This window comes from Parasteatoda tepidariorum, chromosome 5, assembly GCF_982258835.1.
Source record: "Parasteatoda tepidariorum strain Cologne lab strain chromosome 5, Ptep-v5.0, whole genome shotgun sequence".
Classification (NCBI taxonomy): domain Eukaryota; kingdom Metazoa; phylum Arthropoda; class Arachnida; order Araneae; family Theridiidae; genus Parasteatoda; species Parasteatoda tepidariorum.
In genome coordinates this window covers 26,736,616-26,751,176 of record NC_141759.1, presented here as the reverse complement: position 1 = coordinate 26,751,176, position 14,561 = coordinate 26,736,616, and the positions used below count along the sequence as shown (strand labels likewise).

The 14,561-nt window shown below is 48.2% G+C and overlaps 2 protein-coding genes across 2 annotated transcripts in view; one reads left to right on the top strand and one right to left on the bottom strand.

Moving 5' to 3' along the window:
- LOC107449244 (uncharacterized) overlaps positions 1-14,561 on the top strand; it is a 121,996-nt gene that overhangs the window by 24,216 nt on the left and 83,219 nt on the right. The gene's annotated exons all lie outside the window — the stretch shown is intronic.
- Positions 7,709-13,693, bottom strand: LOC147808713 (uncharacterized). The gene has a single exon (XM_087163566.1). It carries the CDS (start codon positions 13,676-13,678, stop codon positions 8,273-8,275), a length of 5,406 nt encoding a protein of 1,801 aa, XP_087019692.1. The 5' UTR covers positions 13,679-13,693; the 3' UTR covers positions 7,709-8,272.

Sequence of the window (14,561 nt, the reverse complement as noted above, 5' to 3'; positions counted from 1 at the left end):
AAACTTCTTGAAAACCTGGCGACGATCATTGGGTGCCAGGATCGCCCTACCAAATTCCAGTATCAGATCTCCCGCATTCAGTTTCCATGTCACGCCAAGGCGACACGAAGCCTTCCTGCAGTTGGTCCAGATAGAGGAAATCGGATTGGTTGAACCAGCATCCTCCCGCCGCTTATTTTCTGACAGGTACTTGCACACATCCTCCGGGGAGACCTCCTGGAGCTTGTACCGTCTGGCAACCAGAGCCGAGATGTCCTTCCATGCGAGCTGACTGATGTTGTGGTCGGGGGAGGTCAGGAGCTTGAACGCCGAGTCCACCATGGCAATGTCAGAATCAGTGGCACAGTGAGGGATACCCATCATGCCAGCCGATCTGTCACCGTACAAATAGTGGTTGCTCGCGTTTGGTGGAAGGTTGAGGGTCTCCTTGACGTATTTTCTGATATAGTTGTCGACCTGCTTCCATGATGACTTGGGATGCTTCCCCGCTCTCATGTCGAACATCATGGCCGGGAAGAGGAAGGTCTTGATCGCGTTGAGCCTTTGCCAGGGAGCAAGCTTCGACTCAAGGATGTTCTTGGCCAGATCAAGGTACTTGTTGATGGTAGAGTTGGCAGGTAGAAGTCTGAATCCCACAGGGTTGCCCAGGAACTCCTTCTCCTCGCTTTCGGCTGGAGCCCGAATTGGATTATTGTTGATGCAAAATAAAGTATCTCTAATGCCAACTGGCCTCTTACCTGAAAGGTGTATGCTGAAGCACTTGGGAGCCTTGATGACCAGTCCGAGCTGCTGGCAGATGTTGTTGGCACGGTCAAGCTGGTCCTGGAGTTCATCAGGGGACTCCGCTAGGATGTTGATGTCGTCAGCATAGGCAAGGACGTGATGTCTTGGATTGGTCACAATTGGGTTGTTGTTGGACTCGTGAGGGCCTTGCATCCTGGAGATTGCTGCTTGTGTGATGTCAAAGTCATCAAGCGAGTCGTCTAAGTCAGTGGGGTTCTCCTGACGATGTTGGGTCAGGTCCTCGGCAGCTTGCATAAGAACCTCCTCCGGTGAGGCTCGCCTTTGCAGGCTCCTCACCAACGGATCAATAGCTAAATTGAACAATGGTCCGCTGATGGGGTCGCCTTGCTTGACTCCGGATGAAACCTTGATCTGTTTGGTTGGTCCATCCAACGTGTTGATGGTGACGTAGGAGTCAGTGTAAATGTCCTTTATGACAGACGAGAATATCTCACCGGCACCATAGAAGTCTAGAGCGTTGACGATAGTGTCGTGTGGTACAGAACCGAAGGCATTGGCGAGGTCCAAGGAGCCCACACAAGCTTCAGTTCTGTTGAGTCTGGAATCACGCAGGAACTTCTGGACCACGAAGTTGTGTTCGAAGACCCCATCATAGGGCATGAATCCCTTCTGGCAGTGACTAAGCACGTCGTAGGACGTCAGCCAAGTCATGAACCTGTCGCACAGGCATCCCGTGTACACCTTATAAATGGTGGACGACAGGGAGATTGGTCGCCAGTCGGAGATATCACTTGAGTCGCCCTTTTTGGGGATGAGCACAACTCGGGAGGATTTCCATTCACTGGGGATTTGGCGGTTTGCAAGGCAGATGTTGAATATTACCGTCAGCAACTTGCACTCAGGATCCAGGGCCTTCCAATGCTGAAAAGTCAGCTTGTCGGGCCCAGGAGCCGTATTGTTGAAGCGCCTCAGGCGCCTATACACCTCCTCCTCCGTGAACGGCTCCATATTCACAGGATCTTCTGCAAAGGACGTGCCCAGGAACGCAGAGTCATCAGCATCTTTATGGCTAAGGCTCTCTTCAAAGAAGTCTTCGATGGTACTCTTCGGGATGGGGCAAGTGGCAGATGGGATGCCGGAGATGTCTCTCATGCACCTCCTCTTGTTTCTTCTGTAAGCCTTCTGAATCCTCGTGGCCTCTGCGTTTGGGTTGTTATCATCCTGGTGGTGGTGGGTCCTGGGTAAAGTAGGTGAATCGTCGGGATGAGGGACCTTCATGTGCTCTCTCCCGGAAATAATCATATCCTCGAGTTCACAAGTGAACTGAGTCCATCTATCCGCGGAGTCGAGCGTGGAGATGGCAACGAACTTCGGAAGGTAGTCCTTCAGCAAGAAGTCGTCCATCTGCGCAACCTCATCATGTTGGATGTCGTAGGAGTCAACAATGATGTCCGTACCCTCGTCTATATCAAGTGCAGAGGGAGTCAAGGAGTCCTGTGTGTCATGATTAGCCGACGTAGGTGGTTCGTCCGGTGACCTGGATTGACAAGGAATAGGAGTAGGGATTGTGCTTACCTTTTTCCGTTCGTTTCCAGGACCTGCTCGTCTAGGTGGAATGCGAGCTGGTGCAGCGGAAGTGGACTTACCTTTCTTTACCTGCCTCTCCGTATCCTTGGAAATCCTGGAGGTAACAGTCTTAGGTTGCCTACTCGACTTGTGCTTGGTGGTATTGTTCAGAGAGCTGCGATCGATATTGTCTATGATTGACACTTGTGTGGTGGAGGTAGCAGCTACGTCACCCAGCATCGGTTGCTCTTGAGCCTGAAGCACCTCGAACCTGTTCCTCACCACGGTGGCATATGTGGTGTTCGGGTTGGGACCGTTGTTCAGAGTGGATTGGCGCTTGCGGGGCTTGATATTGGGCTTACTGATAGGTTGTACCTCAGCCTTGGCCACGCTTCTTGCATGGGCAGTCTCGTGGTTGAGTAACCCTCGCTTGGACATGAACGCCTCATTGCAACATTTGCACTTAAAATTGTGCGCACCAGGGTCCCTGAGGACGAAAGCAGACTCTTGAAAGCAGGAATGCACCGAGGGTGTTCTGGCAAGGATCAATTTGCGGCATTTGCCACACCAGTTGCTAGTCTTCACGATTGTGAGGTCGTGGGCAGTCTTCAGGTGTTTTTTGATGGAACCGGTGTTGTGGTACCATCTGCCCGTCTTGTACGTAGCTCTACAACCATCGATGACGCAGGGAGTAGGGGATCTTATTGGGAAGACCCAGTGGAGGACACCATCCGCGAAGCATGAGTTCTTCGGGCAATTCATATTCCTCAAGGTGGAAGGTGCGCTTGCATTGGTAGGGTTGTTGTCAAGTATGCCAGTTGTTTGACCTGCACTAGGGGAGGAAGTGGTAGTGTCGTTATCAACACTTACCTTTCTGCCAGACGGCTTCTTCCTCCTTGGAATGGTATGTTTCGTGCGTGGCCTGGGAGGAGTAGTGTTTTCACTTACCTTATTACTATGGCCGCACGTGTCACCCACCAAGTCGACCTCATCTATCTTGCTGTTAAACAGCAGCGGTCTAGCCTTGTGGATCCTGCGTTGTTCACCTGGAAACAGGAAGTCGTCCCCTGAGTGGCGGTCGGTGTTAAGGCCACTCGTGGATGGTTTGTTGAGGCACTGGTCAGCCCTACGATCCAGAGTAGGTGGGGAGTTGGATGTTGGCAAGATTGGATAGATGTGAGTAACATCCAGGTGAGTCTCGAGGTCCCTGAGAGAGAGGAAACTGACCCCGCATTGCTGACATCCGAACCTCTTAACAGCGGCTGGTGGCAATGGTGGAAAGTCGACATCCAAGTCGATGAGCTTGGGTTGACCACCCTTGAAGGGCCTAAGTGTTGGAGGAGATGGACACGAGGAGGTGGAGACAGAACCACTAGGCTTAACCAGGGCTGGAGGCGACAGACATCGTACGAGCTTGTGCGTTGGTAGCACATCATCAAATGCAGTGCCGTTGATTCCAACCTCGAGCAGGTGGTTAGCGAGGGAGCCATGATTCTTGAACAGCCTCGTGCAGTGATGGCAGCTAACTGGGATGGTGGAGAGCTGGTCACTGTAAATGTCACGCAAGTCCTCCTCGAAGATGGCCATATATTCAGTGATCACATCAAGGGGAAGCAGGTGGGCGGCGAGGTGGACCTCAAGTAGCCCAAAGTCGCTGCAGGGTGCCTCGCAGATGTAACACTTGATGACCCCAGGAGGGATGGTGATCATCTCATCAGCACTGCGTGGTGGTTTGCTAGCCCTGATGGATTGCAGCTCTGCAATGACCTTGTTGATGGTGGCTGCTTCCTGGAACTTGTCAAGCTGCTCGACGAGGAAGTGGTCAATCCGTACGTCGCTGAGGTTAGACAGGCTGTTCTCGTTGGTTGGAACATCCACCTGATGAGTGGGATCATCAACCAAGCGAGTTGTAGCAGGGAGTGCAGTAGTCACAGCATCACTGGTAGGTACATCCTCTATAAAGTTAGGGGGATCGTCTACCATGAATAAGTAGGGGGCGCTGTCGTTGGCAGGTACATCCATGCTTATGGGATCGTCCGCCGGTGAATACTGTGCCATTGCGGGTGGAGGGCAGCTTGCCCTAATGGGGGAGGTAGAGATGGCTGAATTAGACAAGCAGCCAGAAAAGGTCAGCGGTACAGGATTGGTCGGAGCAGTGGGACTCATAGTGGGACTGAGGCAGTCGTCAGAAGAAAAAACAGCCGAATAAGTGGGGCTGCCGTGCTCAGAGAGGACGTCGGCCACGCAGGGATCAGAATCACTACCCTCAAAGGTAACCGATGTCAGAACAGATGAAGAACTAGCACAATCTGTAAGATCAGGGGACCTGGGCACCGTGGGCTTGGGAATTTTCTTTCGCTTACTGAAGCAAAAAGAAGGTGCGACGAAACTCGCAGCGTGGCACAGTGGGGGAGCAAACTTATGCTGCCTACACAGGTCGACCACGGCCTCAAGGTGATGATTGTACAAGTGCAGTGAAATGAGTCTGTGCGAGTCACATCGGTGCTTGCAAAAAGTGCAGCAGAAGAGGATGCCCTTGTTTGCATTCGGTCGATGAGCAAGCAGCTCCTTAATGGTAACCATAACACTGTTGTTGTCCATGATCGTGCAGTATCACAGTGGAAACAAGTTGAAAATAACAGTGACCAAAAGAAAGTATGAGAACGAAATAATAAGCAGGGGGAGATACCCTCATCAGAGTGTGGCAATAGGACAGTAGGAGGGATAATTGGTGTAAGTAGTGCTGAAGAGATAACCAAATAATAGTAGAAAACTAAATACTTGTTGGTTTGATTTAAATAAAAAAAAAATAAAAAATAAGAAATAAATAAAAAAAAAAAAAAAAAATGGGTTGGAAAGTCCCTAACAAAAAGAAATATGGAACCAGAAAAGACTGGGCAAGCCATGTCTTCCAAATTCCCGAAGTACTAATGGCTGGTTCCATCGAAAAATCGGTACCTATAGCATAATCTCCTAATCTCTTAAGAGATTAATGCAACCACGTTCACGAGGAATTGGTGGCTGGTATACAAAAAGATTAAAACATAAAAAAGGATTTACAAACGGGGGTGACCTCAAGAGATGTATTGGAAACAACCCACTAGAAGGATTGAGAACGAACGTCTCTGTTTATCTAAGTGAGCCCAATACATCCCCTTTGTCACCTCTGGCGAAAACTGGCTCACCTCTTCCAGACAGGCACAAATTATGTGGAATTCGTGTTGATCCTGTCAACTCATACGCGGAGGGATTCAGAGGTGTTCACTAAAACATTAAAAAGTTAAATTAGAAGCTCGAAAAGGGGTAATCAAAACCAACAAGAAGGTGATGTGATCCAAAAAAAAAAAAGAAAAAAAAAACAAACAAAAAAAAAAAGATAAACAAAACATAAAGAATAAAAAACAAAAATAAAAAGGGGGGAGGGGAATGAATTATTAAATTACCTATGCCTAAGAAAAATGGAACCAGAAAAGACTGGGCAAACCATGTCTTCCAAATTCCCGAAGTACTAATGGCTGGTTCCATCGAAAAATCGGTACCTATAGCATAGTCTCCTAATCTCTTAGGAGATTAATGCAACCACGTTCACGAGGAATTGGTGGCTGGTATACAAAAAGATTAAAACATAAAAAAGGAATAAAAAACGGGGGTGACTTCAAGAGATGTATTGGAAACAACCCACTAGAAGGATTGAGAACGAACGTCTCTGTTTATCTAAGTGAGCCCAATACACCCCCTTTGTCACCTCTGGCGAAAACTGGCTCACCTCTTCCAGACAGGCACAAATTATGTGGAATTCGTGTTGATCCTGTCAACTCATTCGCGGAGGGGTTCAGAGGTGTTCACTAAAAAATTAAAAAGCAAAATTACGACTCAGAAAAAAAAAAGGAACCTAACAGATAGGGGAGTAATTGGATCACATAAAAAACCAGTAATCAGTTGAAGCTGAAGCAGAATTAAAATTAGTGCAACCCAAGCTGAAATAAAAATTAAGTTAGTGAGTGAATCAATCAAATTGGAGAAACAACCCTTGAAAGAGAAGTAAAAACATAATAAGCAAGATATATCAAACAAAAAGAAATAATAATTAACCGAAAGGAAAGAAGAACGTAAGTATGAGGAGGGCTGACATAGTTCTTCAGGAAGGAGATAACACGAGGCCATCTCATCCTTCCAACTCCCAAAGGAAGATATTTGAATTTAATCAGCGGAGGAAGTTTAAGTAAAAATAATTTAAGTTAAATAAATAAATAAAAATAAAAATAAAAAATAAACAAAATATTAAGAAGGGCTGATTCAATTCTTCAGGAAAGAGATAACACGAGGCCATCTCATCCTTCCAACTCCCAGAGGAAGATTTTTGAATTTAATCAGCGGAGGAAGTTTAAATAAAATTAATTTAAAAAAATAAGTAAATAAAAATAGCAGGAAAGGGTGATAACATTAATAGTTAGTTAAGGAATCAATAAAATGATCATAGCAACAACATTGGAGAAAAAATAATATTAATCAGGTAGTAAACAGCAGAGGTCAAAAACATAAATAACCCAAGTGATAGTGGTATATAACTAAGTTGGACACTAATGAAATGGGGAATAAAAATGATAAAGACCAAAATTGGGGAAGAAAAAATTAATAGGTATAGTGGTAACCAAACAAAAATAAAGTTAAAAATTAAACCAACTGAGGACGATGGTAAGTATTGAAAGTTAAACATTAATAAACTGGGGAATTAATTAAAGTCCTACCGTCCGACTAGACCTGTTTGTGGGGCCTTGTGCTCCCAGCCGAAGTCTTCGCTCCTGAGCAGAGGGATACTCTGCCAGCAGCGAATCCAGCATGGCTGCGAGACCATCCAAGGGGTTTACCCACTTCCAGTCGGAAAACGAGCTCAGCACAATGATTTAAGAGAGGGATCTCCCCCATACTTAGTAGAGGAACTACTAAGCTGCCATGGGAGCAGGGAGAGAGATCAGAGAGAGTTTAGGAAACAGTTTTGTGGCAAGCAGCTTTGGCGGAACGAAGGGTCGACTTACTTGCGGGCGCCCTTTACTCTTGCTCCTTACTGGATCATGCCGAAAAAAAATCGGAAAAAAACATAAAAAAGGATGAAAAGTTTCCTAGCGCCACTGTGTTCCACAGTTTTTGCTGGACGGAGCAGGGGAGAGGCAGACTGCCGAAACAGCGCCCAAAAGAGGGGAAGCCCTAGCTGGTACGTGGTGTGCAATACGTACCAGTTCCGCGTTTCCTCATAGAAAATAACGAAAATGGAATTGCAGTTCAATACGCATCCAATCCGTGTCTTCTCATCGAAGAAAATCGGAATAAGGGGGTAACCGTCCAAATCAATATAACCTCCAACCACAACCTAATGCAGCATTCACAGATTAAGCTGATAAGAACAGATTTTTGGGTGGGGGAGGTGCCTCATAGGAGTTTCCTAATCATAGGCGAGGTACTAAAAAATAACAGCAAAGAAAATAGCTAAAATTACGTTAAGGTTAGGATAGGTTAGGCAGACGTTAAAGCATAAGCTAGTCTTATGGTATGATCAATTAACAAATACAAGACATTGACAGAGTCAATAACTACTATTGATAGGATAGCAAAAATAACAAATTAAGGGTAGCTGGTACAATTGCACAGGAACCTATATTATCATGGATAACCAGACCATCCAGATCTATTTGGATTATCGCTGAATGGTGTGTATACAATTGTAGCAGGGGGAATGAAAGATAGGAAGTTTAAATATCTAAAAAAAACTAACACGTTTACTGGGGTACCCAAAAATCAACGCGGGGCGTAGCCTTTATTTATCCTAGCAGCACATATCATACACTAAAATTACAGTACTACAACCCCACAATTACGGGGAGGGCAGGGCATACAAAAATATATAATAACAATAACAGTAAGGCAGCGAGAAAAGATGGTAATAGGAGGACCAGTAAAGATGTACTTACTGTTGGGGCTTCCCTGTGAGATGCTCCACGTAGATGTTTCTGGAAGTGCGGATGGTGTCGCTGACGCATAACTTTGCCATCTTCTTAATGTATCTTCTGGAGGCAAACAGCTGAAGGACAGGGTTGTTGAGTGTGTCCCAGGAGCCAAGTGAACCCACAATGATGGCATTTGTTTCTACTGATTTGTAGGTCTTCCTTAGCTCTTGTTCCACGTCCTTGTAAGCGTCGATCTTCCTTTGTCTGGCGGCACGAAAGGAGTCCTTCTGGTTCTCAAACGGGATGGTTACATCAATGATGTAGGCCTTGTCTCCTCTTGCTAACACCAGGTCAGGTCGTTTACCACCACAGTTCGGAACCACTTGATTTTCATACAGGACGTTGAATCTGTCCTTATACAGGGCAGCATTCTTCACCCTGTCCACGATGTTGTTGTGGCGGAGCTGCATCAGTCTCGAGTACTTCATGCAGTGGTTAAGGACATGAGGCAGTGTTTCAGGGAACTTGTGGCACCTCCTGCACAGGGTGCTGTGGTTTCCACTACGGTTACCCTGCTCCACATACCTCCTAACTGCATTCAGTGGCACGAGATTGAGCCTTGCTCTATGAATGAATCGCCAGTCACAGAACCTGGTGTACAGACCGTCATCCACAAAGTGAGAGCTAGCGGGTGACTCAGCAACTACACCCAGCACCTTTCCCTGGTCCTTATAGTTGTTGGTCAGGTCCAAAGAGATCTTCGTCCGCTCTTCACGTCTAAACTTCTTGAAAACCTGGCGACGATCATTGGGTGCCAGGATCGCCCTACCAAATTCCAGTATCAGATCTCCCGCATTCAGTTTCCATGTCACGCCAAGGCGACACGAAGCCTTCCTGCAGTTGGTCCAGATAGAGGAAATCAGATTGGTTGAACCAGCATCCTCCCGCCGCTTATTTTCTGACAGGTACTTGCACACATCCTCCGGGGAGACCTCCTGAAGCTTGTACCGTCTGGCAACCAGAGCCGAGATGTCCTTCCATGCGAGCTGACTGATGTTGTGGTCAGGGGAGGTCAGGAGCTTGAACGCCGAGTCCACCATGGCAATGTCAGAATCAGTGGCACAGTGAGGGATACCCATCATACCAGCCGATCTGTCACCGTACAAATAGTGGTTGCTCGCGTTTGGTGGAAGGTTAAGAGTCTCCTTGACGTATTTTCTGATATAGTTGTCGACCTGCTTCCATGATGACTTGGGATGCTTCCCCGCTCTCATGTCGAACATCATGGCCGGGAAGAGGAAGGTCTTGATCGCGTTGAGCCTTTGCCAGGGAGCAAGCTTCGACTCAAGGATGTTCTTGGCCAGATCAAGGTACTTATTGATGGTAGAGTTGGCAGGTAGAAGTCTGAATCCCACAGGGTTGCCCAGGAACTCCTTCTCCTCGCTTTCGGCTGGAGCCCGAATTGGATTATTGTTGATGCAAAATAAAGTATCTCTAATGCCAACATGCCTCTTACCTGAAAGGTGTATGCTGAAGCACTTGGGAGCCTTGATGACCAGTCCGAGCTGCTGGCAGATGTTGTTGGCACGGTCAAGCTGGTCCTGGAGTTCATCAGGGGACTCCGCTAAGATGTTGATGTCGTCAGCATAGGCAAGGACGTGATGTCTTGGATTGGTCACAATTGGGTTGTTGTTGGACTCGTGAGGGCCTTGCATCCTGGAGATTGCTGCTTGTGTGATGTCAAAGTCATCAAGCGAGTCGTCTAAGTCAGTGGGGTTCTCCTGACGATGTTGGGTCAGGTCCTCGGCAGCTTGCATAAGAACCTCCTCCGGTGAGGCTCGCCTTTGCAGGCTCCTCACCAACGGATCAATAGCTAAATTGAACAATGGTCCGCTGATGGGGTCGCCTTGCTTGACTCCGGATGAAACCTTGATCTGTTTGGTTGGTCCATCCAACGTGTTGATGGTGACGTAGGAGTCAGTGTATATGTCCTTTATGACAGACGAGAATATCTCACCGGCACCATAGAAGTCTAGAGCGTTGACGATAGTGTCGTGTGGTACAGAACCGAAGGCATTGGCGAGGTCCAAGGAGCCCACACAAGCTTCAGTTCTGTTGAGTCTGGAATCTCGCAGGAACTTCTGGACCACGAAGTTGTGTTCGAAGACCCCATCATAGGGCATGAATCCCTTCTGGCAGTGACTAAGCACGTCGTAGGACGTCAGCCAAGTCATGAACCTGTCGCACAGGCATCCCGTGTACACCTTATAAATGGTGGACGACAGGGAGATTGGTCGCCAGTCGGAGATATCACTTGAGTCGCCCTTTTTGGGGATGAGCACAACTCGGGAGGACTTCCATTCACTCGGGATTTGGCGGTTTGCAAGGCAGATGTTGAATATTACCGTCAGCAACTTGCACTCAGGATCCAGGGCCTTCCAATGCTGAAAAGTCAGCTTGTCGGGCCCAGGAGCCGTATTGTTGAAGCGCCTCAGGCGCCTATACACCTCCTCCTCCGTGAACGGCTCCATATTCACAGGATCTTCTGCAAAGGACGTGCCCAGGAACGCAGAGTCATCAGCATCTTTATGGCTAAGGCTCTCTTCAAAGAAGTCTTCGATGGTGCTCTTCGGGATGGGGCAAGTGGCAGATGGGATGCCGGAGATGTCCCTCATGCACCTCCTCTTGTTTCTTCTGTAAGCCTTCTGAATCCTCGTGGCCTCTGCGTTTGGGTTGTTATCATCCTGGTGGTGGTGGGTCCTGGGTAATGTAGGTGAGTCGTCGGGATGAGGGACCTTCATGTGCTCTCTCCCGGAAATAATCATATCCTCGAGTTCACAAGTGAACTGAGTCCATCTATCCGCGGAGTCGAGCGTGGAGATGGCAACGAACTTCGGAAGGTAGTCCTTCAGCAAGAAGTCGTCCATCTGCGCAACCTCATCATGTTGGATGTCGTAGGAGTCAACAATGATGTCCGTACCCTCGTCTATGTCGAGTGCAGAGGGAGTCAAGGAGTCCTGTGTGTCATGATTAGCCGACGTAGGTGGTTCGTCCGGTGACCTGGATTGACAAGGAATAGGAGTAGGGATTGTACTAACCTTTTTCCGTTCGTTTCCAGGACCTGCTCGTCTAGGTGGAATGCGAGCTGGTGCAGCGGAAGTGGACTTACCTTTCTTTACCTGCCTCTCCGTATCCTTGGAAATCCTGGAGGTAACAGTCTTAGGTTGCCTACTCGACTTGTGCTTGGTGGTATTGTTCAGAGAGCTGCGATCGATATTGTCCATGATTGACACTTGTGTGGTGGAGGTAGCAGCTACGTCACCCAGCATCGGTTGCTCTTGAGCCTGAAGCACCTCGAACCTGTTCCTCACCACGGTGGCATATGTGGTGTTCGGGTTGGGACCGTTGTTCAGAGTGGGTTGGTGCTTGCGGGGCTTGATGTTGGACTTACTAATAGGTTGTACCTCAGCCTTGGCCACGCTTCTTGCATGGGCAGTCTCGTGGTTGAGTAACCCTCGCTTGGACATGAACGCCTCATTGCAACATTTGCACTTAAAATTGTGCGCATCAGTGTCCCTGAGGACGAAGGCAGACTCTTGAAAGCAGGAATGCACCGAGGGTGTTCTGGCAAGTATCAATTTGCGGCATTTGCCACACCAGTTGCTAGTCTTCACGATGGTGAGGTCGTGGGCAGTCTTCAGGTGTTTTTTGATGGATCCGGTGTTGTGATACCATCTGCCCGTCTTGTACGTAGCCCTACAACCATCGATGACGCAGGGAGTAGGGGATCTTATTGGGAAGACCCAGTGGAGGACACCATCCTCGAAGCATGAGCTCTTCGGGCAATTCTTATTCCTCAAGGTGGAAGGTGCGCTTGTATTGGTAGGGTTGTTGTCAGGTATGCCAGTTGTTTGACCTGTACTAGGGGAGGAAGTGGTAGTGTGGTTATCAGCACTTACCTTTCTGCCAGTCGTCTTCTTCCTCCTTGGATTGGTATGTTTCGTGCGTGGCCTGGGAGGAGTAGTGTTGTCACTTACCTTATTACTATGGCCGCACGTGTCGCCCACCAAGTCGACCTCGTCCACCTTGCTGTTAAACAGAAGCGGTCTAGCCTTGTGGATCCTGCGTTGTTCGCCTGGAAACAGGAAGTCGTCCCCTGAGTGGCGGTCGGTGTTAAGGCCACTCGTGGATGGTTTGTTAAGGCACTGGTCAGTCCTACGATCCAGAGTAGGTGGGGAGTTGGATGTTGGCAAGATTGGATAAATGTGAGTAACATCCAGGTGCGTCTCTAGGTCCCTGAGAGAGAGGAAACTGACCCCGCATTGCTGACATCCGAACCTCTTAACAGCGGCTGGTGGCAATGGTGGAAAGTCGACGTCCAATTCGATGAGCTTGGGTTGACCACCCTTGAAGGGCCTAAGTGTTGGCGGAGATGGGCACGAGGAGGTGGAGGCAGAACCACTAGGCGTAACCAGGACTGGAGGCGACAGACATCGTTCGAGCTTGTGCGTGGGTAGCACATCATCAAATGCAGTGCCGTTAATTCCAACCTCGAGTAGGTGGTTAGCGAGGGAGCCATGATTCTTGAACAGCCTCGTGCAGTGATGGCAGCTAACTGGGATGGTGGCAAGCTGGTCACTGTAAATGTCACGCAAGTCCTCCTCGAAGATGGCCATATATTCGGTGATCACATCAAGGGGAAGCAGGTGGGCGGCGAGGTGGACCTCAAGTAGCCCAAAGTCGCTGCAGGGTGCCTCGCAGATGTAACACTTGATGACCCCAGGAGGGATGGTGATCATCTCATCAGCACTGCGTGGTGGTTTGCTAGCCCTGATGGATTGCAGCTCTGCAATGACCTTGTTGATGGTGGCTGCTTCCTGGAACTTGTCAAGCTGCTCGACGAGGAAGTGGTCTATCCGTACGTCGCTGAGGTTAGACAGACTGTTCTCGTTGGTTGGAACATCCACCTGATGAGTGGGATCATCAACCAAGCGAGTTGTAGCAGGGAGTGCAGTAGTCACAGCATCACTGGTAGGTACATCCTCTATAAGGTTAGGGGGATCGTCTACCATGGATAAGTTGGGGGCGCTGTCGTTGGCGGGTACATCCATGCTTATGGGATCGTCCGCCGGTGAATGCTGTACCATTGCGGGTGGAGGGCAGGTTGCCCTAATGGGGGAGGTAGAGATGGCTGACTTAGACAAGCAGCCAGCAAAGGTCAGCGGTACAGGATTGGTCGGAGCAGTGGGACTCATAGTGGGACTGAGGCAGTCGTCAGAAGAAAAAGCAGCCGAATAAGTGGGGCTGCCGTGCTCAGAGAGGACGTCAGCCACGCAGGGATCAGGATCACTACCCTCAAAGGTAACCGATGTCAGAACAGATGAAGAACTAGCACAATCTGTAAGATCAGGGGACCTGGGCACCATGGGTTTGGGGATTTTCTTTCGCTTACTGAAGCAAAAAGAGGGTGCGACGAAACTCGCAGCATGGCACAGTGGGGGAGCAAACTTGTGCTGCCTTCACAGGTCGACCACGGCCTCAAGGTGATGATTGTACAAGTGCAGTGAAATGAGTCTGTGCGAGTCACATCTTTGCTTGCAAAAAGTGCAGCAGAAAAGGATGCCCTTGTTTGCATTCGGTCGATGAGCAAGCAGCTCGTTAATGGTAGTCATAACACTGTTGCTGTCCATGATTTAAGCAGTATCACAGTGGAAACAAGTTGAAAATATCAGTGACCAAAAGAATGTATGAGAACGAAATAATAAGCAGGGGGAGAAACCCTCATCAGAGTGTGGCAATAGGACAGTAGGAGGGATAATTGGTGTAAGTAGTGCTGAAGAGATAACCAAATAATAGTAGAAAACTAAATACTTGTTGGTTTGATTTAAATAAAAAAAAAAAAATAAAAAAAAAAATAAAATAAAAATGGGTTGGAAAGTCCCTAACAAAAAGAAATATGGAACCAGAAAAGACTGGGCAAGCCATGTCTTCCAAATTCCCGAAGTACTAATGGCTGGTTCCATCGAAAAATCGGTACCTATAGCATAATCTCCTAATCTCTTAGGAGATTAATGCAACCACGTTCACGAGGAATTGGTGGCTGGTATACAAAAAGATTAAAACATAAAAAAGGAATTAAAAACGGGGGTGACCTCAAGAGATGTATTGGAAACAACCCACTAGAAGGATTGAGAACGAACGTCTCTGTTTATCTAAGTGAGCCCAATACACCCCCTTTGTCACCTCTGGTGAAAACTGGCTCACCTCTTCCAGACAGGCACAAATTATGGGGAATTCGTGTTGATCCTG